Raw genomic sequence first — 7783 nt, 5'->3', positions numbered from 1 at the left:
CTCTGGTAGACCTGAGCAAGGCGCCGGCGACAATTCTCACACAGCTGAAGCTCCTCATCGAGCAGCTTAAAGCCTCGAGTCCCTCAGACACCGCCGGGCGGACACCGACATCTGTCGCTGGCTCGATCTCGCGCCCTGCGGCGCCCAGGAGATCCTCGTCCAACCTTTCCTCTTCCGTGCGCTCTGCATCGAGCGTCTCGTCGCCCCTCCGCGCGAGACAAGCGGGTGATGGGGGCCGCGTTGCACGCTTGCGTGCTGGCAACCCGCCACGCGTACCCCTCCGCCGCACGCTGACTGGTGAAAGCATCCTCCAAGAGGAGCAAGACAAGAACTCGGCATGGCGAATGATCATTTTGTCTACGGTGAGCAGCCGCTGACTGCCAAGTGCTGACACCAGGACGCGCAGAAGCACGCAACTGCGACTCTCGAGCGCAAGGAGTACTGGCATCGGTTGAACCAGGTCGAGTGGCCTGGACTCGTCGCGGGGCTGAGAGCGGAGAACGGCGTGTGGGCTGAGGACGATGGTCCCGCGACATGGCGGCTGGACGGGAGTGAGGGGCCGCTGCGCATGCGCGTGCGTCTCGAGCGGACGGACGGCGTCGCGTCCCCCGGGGCTCACAAGTCGCGCGCCAAACTTCGCGACGCTATCCCCGGCACAGACGAGCTTGAGAGCGCGGTGTCGCGCATCAACGCCGCGCCCTGGGAGGATCCCTTTAGCTTAGCTATGGGCGAATCCATCACCGAGGAGGAGCAGGCCGGCACTCCGACCAAGCCGTCTACCCCGTCTGAGCAATTCAAATCTGGGGACGGCGACGACAGCGACGCAGAGTCGTTCCACGAGGTCGAGGACGAGTCGAGCAACAAAATGCGTCTGGTCGCCAAGGCGCTGCAGGCGGGTGACGTAGTCGAGTCGGCGCACAACATTGTGCGCATTGTCGGCGTCGACGCGCTGCCCGGCCTGCTCATTCTGGGGCGCAGGAACCTGTATCTCATTGACGGTCTTGTGCAGACGCCCGAAGGACAGGTCATTGAGGCCGACCATGCGCCGCGCGACGTACTCTCCATCCCGAGCGGGACGCTGGCGGACCTGGACCCCAGCGACCAAAGATCGCACCGGTGGACGTACGCCGACGTCGTCGAGACGAACAAGCGTGCTTTCCTGTTCCGCGACGTGGCACTCGAGCTGTACTTCGCCGACAAGCAGAACTTCCTCGTCGTGTTCCGCGACAAACGAGAGCGGCAGTCGGTCGTGCACAAAATGGGAATCAAAAGCGGTACTGCGCCGCGCGTGCTCAATTCGTTTGTGCTCGACGCGCTCAGCCGCGCACTCGTCGACACGCGCGAGGCCCAGCTCGAGGGCATGACGCGCAAATGGCAGAACCGCGAGATCTCCAACTTTGCGTACCTCCAGCTGCTGAACCAGCACGCAAACCGCACACCCAACGACGTGACGCAGTATCCCGTCTTCCCGTGGGTTCTGGCCGACTACACGTCGCAGATCCTCGATCTGTCGAAGAAGACGAGCTACCGCGACCTGTCGAAGCCTATGGGTGCACTGACTCCTGCTCGCCGAGAGGAGGCGCTGGAGCGGTACCAGGCGATGGAGGGCGTGGGCGAGAAGCCGTTCCACTACGGCACGCACTACTCGAGCTCAATGATTGTGTGCGGATACATGATCCGTTTGAGCCCGTTCACTGAGATATTCCTCGCACTGCAAGGCGGGTCGTTTGACCTGGCCGACCGGCTGTTCTCGTCTGTGCCCCGCGCGTGGGACTCGGCGAGCGCCACGAATCGCGGCGACGTGCGTGAGCTCATCCCCGAGTTCTACTACGCGCCTGCGTTCCTCAATAACCTGAACCACCACGATTTCGGGCGCAAGCAAGTGTCTGGCGACTTGGTGGACGACGTCGCCCTTCCCCCATGGGCCCTCTCGGATCCGCTCCTGTTTGTGCACATGATGCGCGAGGCGCTGGAAAGCGACTACGTCTCGCGGCATCTGCCCGAGTGGATCGACCTCACCTTTGGGTTCAAGCAGGGCGATGCAGCGAGCTTCAACTGCTTCCATCCCCTGAGTTACCGGGGCGCGGTGGACTTGGACAGAATGAAGGACGACGCGGAGCGCGCGTCGAGCACGGCGATTATTCACAATTTCGGCCAGACGCCGCTGCAGATCTTCCGCACGCCACATCCGCCTCGCTTCCTCAGCGGGCGCACGACGCTGCCGTGCGGCCAGCGGTTCGGCGTCGCCGAGCACTGGCAGATGCTCCTGCGCTCCATCATCCCTATTATGGACGTCGCGTCGCGCGTGCACCACATTCTCGAGAGTGACCGCGGCGATGGCTCGCGACCGCGTGTCGAGCAGAAGCATCGCCTCGCCGTGCCGGGATACCCCGGGCTGAGCGTGCAGTATGGTTTTGCAGACCAGAGTGTTCGCATTTATCACGCCGAGATGGGCCAGAGAGTGAGTATCCCCCTGCCCCGGCCGCTGACTCCAGCTCGTGTACATCGTCGAGGGCATCGACGTGACCCATGCGGCGTTTGCTGCTCCCTCCCTCCTTGTGACCGTGAGCTCGCTCGGCGTGCTCACGGCCTGGCGGATGGCCGTAAAAAACGGCGGCCTGCGTCGCGGCGACGCGAGCCTTACACGCGAGGCAACACTGCGCGGTGCCAACCGCGCCGTGACCTCGCTGGCCGTGAGCACAGCCTGGTCCTTTGTTGTCACGGGCTGTGCGGACGGCACAGCGCTGGTCTGGGACTCAAACCGGCTGAGATACACGCGCGCGCTCAAGACGCCGCGCAACGAGCCTATCGCGCATATTGGCATCAACGAGGCGAACGGGCACATCGGCCTCGCATCAGCACACCACCTCTACATGTTCAGCTTGAACGGGCACCCTGTCGCCGCGACGAGCGCGGACGGCGGCCGCTTCCCCGAGATCAGATTCAACGAGGGCGCGCGCGAGGCGCGCTCGTTCTCGGGCGGCATCGCATTCCTGCACCGCGAGTACCTCGCTTCGGGGGATCTGCTGGTCGTCGGCGTAGGCCGCACGCTCGTGCTGTATCGCTGCATCCCGGGTGTACGGCGGTTCGAGGACCAGGACATCGAGCCGTGGCGCCTCGTCAGACAGGGCGTGCTTTTCCGCTCCGACGACCATGGGCATGGGGACGTCACAGCGGTGAAGTTTGTAGGGTAAGTCGCTGGCGGAGGCTGCGCTGACACCAGTGAAACGCTGTATGCCGCCTTCGAGCCCGTGCCCCCCGGCCGCAAGCACGCGGTGTATCAATGGTCGCTGCCCGACGCAGGCCCTCCGCTCGTGCCGCAGCGCCGCGTGCCCGACTCGACGACCGTGTGCATGGCCCCGGACTGCGGGCGGACCTTCGGCCTGCTGGAACCGCGGCGATGGTGCGGGGGCTGCGGGGGCGCATTCTGCGGCTCGCACGCGCTGCAGCTCGAGTTCTTTGAGCAGCGGTACTGCGATGTGTGCCGCGATCGGCTGGGCGAAGCGAGCGAGCTCGGCCTCGTGGGCCGCAGCCGCGTGGGGAGCCGCGCGGGGTCGCTTGACCCGAGCAGAGTCGGGAGCGTGGTGGGGAGTAGACGGCCGAGCGTTACGGAGAGGGGGCGCGAGATGCCGGAGCGCAGGAGTAGAGAGCCGTCGCGCGACCGCGTGGCGCGCTCGCGGGAGCGCGCGCGGCGCGCGGAGAGCATGGCCGTGTAGCGTTGTATGATGCAGACGTATCAATGCGCCCAAGTGACACAAGAGATGAAAATTCGCATCTCCGCGATAAGCATACCAGCGCCGTGAGACATAATCCGCCGAGCTGTCTCGCAGCGTCAGTCACAATGATGACACCTGCATATGCAAATGGTGGGACTACAAAATACAACTGGGCTGTGCGCGCCGACGGTCCGTATCCTACTTCTGCTTCTTGCTCTTTGCGCGGCTGCTCTTGCCCTTGGCCTTCTTGGGCTTCTTGCCGCGCGGCGCGCCGCCAGCAAACAGCGTCTTGTGGACGACGTCGCCGGCCTCCGAGCTCTCGTCTTCCGCGGGCGAGAGCACGCTGCCCTCGCCTGCGTCTCGTGCGGGCGAGGGCGTGGGGGGGCGCGACGACGACGCCGAGTCCGTCGGCGACGGCGGGCGCATGCGCAAGTGGCTGCGCGACGACGTGTTGATCGAGAGCATGTTGCTGGGGTCAGCGAGCGAGTCAGGTGGTCAATGCGAGGCTCGCCAGATCGCTGCGGCGATCACGCCGGGACCCGATCGCCGGACCCATGCAGCTGGTCAGTTGCGTCACGTCACCGTCACCGTCACCGCCGACGACGACGGGGACGGCGACGCGGTGTAACCTGCAACGGAGCGATGGCCGTTCACTCACCCGCCGACCTCGCGCCCGATCTTGTCGATCCGCTCCTTTGCGCTCGCGCTCAGCGTGCCCGTGGGCGCGTGGGAGCCGTCCATTGTCGTGCTCGCGCTCATCGACACGGCGCCGTATGCGTCCTGGCTCGTGATGCTGCCTTCGCGGAACGGGGCGACGAGGGGGTCCGTTTCCGAGGGCTGGGGTTAGTTGCGCAGAGGGGGGATCTCACGGCATCGTCTTTGCGGCGCCCGCAGCAGGGGAGGAAGTCAAAGAAGCCCATGGAGAGGTTGGGGGTGCGTGGCAGCGAGGTGGGAGGGGAGGGGAGGGGGAGGGGGAGGGGGAGGGAGTGGTGCGGCGCGGCGCGGCGTGCTGATGCTGGTGTTGAGTCGAGTAAGCGTGGTGACTGGCGAGTCTGTGCGGACTGTGAGATGGGCGACAGCAAAAGTGTAATGGATGACGCTTGGCTTGGCTAGTGGCAAATTGTTCTTCCTCCACCCTCCACTCTGCCTCCGACTCGAAAACCCTCGGGCCGCCGCATGCCGCGCCGTTGCCGCGCCGAGCCGGCGGCCAGTCTCTTTGTCTCCATAAATCTGCTTCAACTGCATCCTTGCTTGTCCGCCTACGCGCCCACGCCCACGCCCACGCCATGGCCATCGCGAAAGCTACAGTATCAGACATGCTCCGTCGCCGTCTCTCCGACGGCATATTCGAGACGCCACCGCCACGCCGAGCGCCGTGCCAAGCGCCAGCCCTGAGCGATGGCCAGGGCGGTGCCCTGCGGCGGCGGGCGCGGGGCGACGGCTCTCGTTGGTCGTTGGTGGTCGGTGTGATCGCCGTGCGAGTGAGCGCTCCATTCCCACCGGCGTTGAGCGACGCCTCTGCCCTGCGGGGGCCACTTCGCGGCATGCTGGACAGCACACCGGAACTTCTGCCGGCCCGGATTGCCGGGTCCGACCTCTGTTGCAAGCTCCGTGGCTGACTCGAGACGAGGCGATCGTCTTGACCTCCAGCGCATGGAACTTGCTGTCGGCCGGATTGCATGCATACCGCGGCTGGAACGTTGCACTGTTTCAACTCGCATCCGAGACAGCATGACCGCATGGCTACAGATTCCGCTCTGCACGCCAAACGCTTCCACTCCCGCCGCTCGTACACAATTTCATTAACACGCTACAGTTGTACAAGTTATACGCTGCAAGGCCGCCGATGACGGCGCGCAGCCTCTAGCACGGCTGCCCGGCCTGCGGACAGACCGCGGCGGCGCCGGCGAGGCGGTCGGAGCTATGCTCTGTGGCCAGATGAATGGCGGATATGCACAAGCAGATGGAGGGCTTGGGCTTGGGCTCGGCTCGGCTGGGCTCAGGTGGAAGCCGTTTAGAAGCCGTAGCCGAGGGCGCGGCGGCCGCCCCACGACTCGATCATGGTGACGTCGCCGCCCTCTTCGAGGGCGATGGGCGTGCCGTCCGCCGGGACGTGGGGTGGGGGCAAGCCGGCTTCGAAGCTCGCGCGCTGGAGCGCGACGTACGCCCGGTTGCCCTCGGTCGCGGGCAACGGGTGGACGGGGAGGAGGAGGCCTGCGGCGTCGGCGGCCTGCAGGCGCAGTCCGGCGTGGGTGACGAGGACGTCGCCTGGGGCGAGGGAGACGGTCGCGGGACGCACGTGCACGAGCTCGGCGTCGAGCTCGGGCTTGCCGCCGCGCAGCGCCCAGTTCGCGGCCTCGGTGTATCCCGTCGGCGTGTAGAATGAGATGCGGCTCTTCTTGGGCGCGAAGAACGGGCGGAGGAGAGCGTATGTCGCTGCCGATGCCGACGTCGGCACCTTGATCTCGGTGCGCGCAAGCGCGAGGTGCGCGTGCACTGGTGTAGCGGGGGAGGCGGTGTCGTCGACGCCCCACAGCTCCGTCCCGAGCCAGGTGGGCGGCGCCGGGGCGACGGCCGCGGCGTCGATACGCACAAATGCGCTTTCGGGAGACGAGGTGGGGACAAAGGCCTTGAGCGCCTGGCCGGTCGCGCTGAGGACCGAGGGGTCGGCGCGCGCAGCAATCTGCGCGTCCGTGTAGTATGTCGGCGAGTGGGAGCGGGCCACGAGCACCTCGGTCAGCTCGCTCGCCCACGCTTCGGCGACGGGGTCGCGCAGCACATCGCGGATAACGAGCGAACCGCTGCGCTGCAGCGCCTTGGCGTTGACGCTCTCGGCAAGGTGCTCGCCAAGGTGCTGGAACGAGACTTGGGTGGGAGCCGGCTGGGCGTTAGCGGACTAGTTGGTCGGATCGGCAGGAAGTTTTTGCCGATCGGTCAATCGTGACCGGCAGGCATTCGCGCCGCCCTTGCGACTTGCAACTCACCTGCTCAGCGAGGTCCTTGAGCGCAGCGTCCCACGCGGCTTCGACCCACTCGCGCCCAGCCTTGGTCTCGAGCAGACCCGAGACCCACTCGGTGGGGGTGGGGCCGATGGGCTCGGAGATGTGCTCCTTGAGGAGCGAGAAGGCGTAGGGGGCCTTGAGGCGGTCGGATTCGGGGACGTGGGCCAGGGGGTGGTTGTAGGGGGGTGCGAGGGCGGGGCGGACCGAGTGGTTGTATGTCGGGGCGAGGGGGGAGCGGAGGGCGTGGGAGGTAGTGAGGCGGCGGGCTGCGCGGGGCGCGGCGCGGGGGAGGGTGGCGAGCATGGTGTGGCAGGTGGTGGCAGATGGAAGTGGCTGCTCGTCAAGAGCCGTGTTTGTTATTTTTTCTCTGTGAGGTTGATACAGTTGTCAGTGAGCTGAGGGAGGAGAGGATGAAGAGAATTTCTCGAGTCTTTAGCTGCTGAGCGAGCGCGAGGGAGAGCGAGGCGGGACTGGCGAAGAGCAAGCGGACTGGAATGGATGATGAGCGCGGCCGAGGTATTTTCGAATTTTGTTCATGACCGCAGGAGGCATGTCAGGGGATCAGGGGGCCGAGGGGCGTCGGGCACTGGGCACTGGAGAGGCTAATGGACTATTGAATAAGCATCACAGCTTTTTATTAATCGCCTGTTTGTATTGTGCCTGTGCCTCGGCAATACAAGGCGACCTCGCCAATCCATGCACTTGCCGGCGGCTTTGTTCCAGCGGAGCCAATGAACGGGGTCCTCCGGGGCACGCCACTGATACGCTTTCGGCGTGTGATTGGACGCCGCTCTCTATCTCCAGTCACCTTTTCCAACAATTTGGATCAGCGCGCGTCTTGCTTCTGCTTCGGCCCGGATCACACCGGCTCTTCGACGTCACTACTCCTGCAGTCTCCAACTCGCCCGCCCATGCTGCCCACCGACGACGACAACGCCGCCTACGCCGAGCCTACGCCGAGGAGCCTAACGCGCATAGCCGACTAGATGCCGGCCCGCTTCGCCCCTTCTTAGCTCGGCGGCGCCACACACGATCGTGCGAGTGATGCGGTGTGCATGTGTGATC

The 7783-nt window shown here is 65.5% G+C and overlaps 3 protein-coding genes across 3 annotated transcripts; 1 reads left to right on the top strand and 2 right to left on the bottom strand.

The window, feature by feature from the left end:
• Positions 1-568: 568 nt before the first annotated feature.
• COLE_06526 (uncharacterized protein) lies at positions 569-3716 on the top strand (the record flags this gene model as incomplete). Its single annotated transcript, XM_018420294.1, has 3 exons — positions 569-2461; positions 2496-3190; positions 3224-3716. The coding sequence occupies 3 exons, from the start codon at positions 569-571 to the stop codon at positions 3714-3716; spliced, it is 3081 nt and encodes a 1026-aa protein (XP_018280282.1).
• Positions 3717-3914: 198 nt separating this feature from the next.
• COLE_06525 (uncharacterized protein) lies at positions 3915-4636 on the bottom strand (the record flags this gene model as incomplete). Its single annotated transcript, XM_018426545.2, has 3 exons — positions 3915-4185; positions 4375-4553; positions 4586-4636. 3 exons carry the CDS (start codon positions 4634-4636, stop codon positions 3915-3917), a joined length of 501 nt encoding a protein of 166 aa, XP_018280281.1.
• Positions 4637-5730: 1094 nt separating this feature from the next.
• Positions 5731-7021, bottom strand: COLE_06524 (uncharacterized protein; the record flags this gene model as incomplete). Its single annotated transcript, XM_018425968.2, has 2 exons — positions 5731-6597; positions 6701-7021. The coding sequence occupies 2 exons, from the start codon at positions 7019-7021 to the stop codon at positions 5731-5733; spliced, it is 1188 nt and encodes a 395-aa protein (XP_018280280.1).
• Between the last annotated feature and the right edge of the window lie 762 nt (positions 7022-7783).

The sequence above is a fragment of the Cutaneotrichosporon oleaginosum genome, assembly GCF_008065305.1.
Source record: "Cutaneotrichosporon oleaginosum strain ATCC 20508 chromosome Unknown ATCC20508_contig06, whole genome shotgun sequence".
Lineage (NCBI taxonomy): Eukaryota > Fungi > Basidiomycota > Tremellomycetes > Trichosporonales > Trichosporonaceae > Cutaneotrichosporon > Cutaneotrichosporon oleaginosum.
The sequence above is the reverse complement of the archived record's forward strand: the minus strand, read 5'-3'. Positions and strand labels throughout refer to the sequence as shown.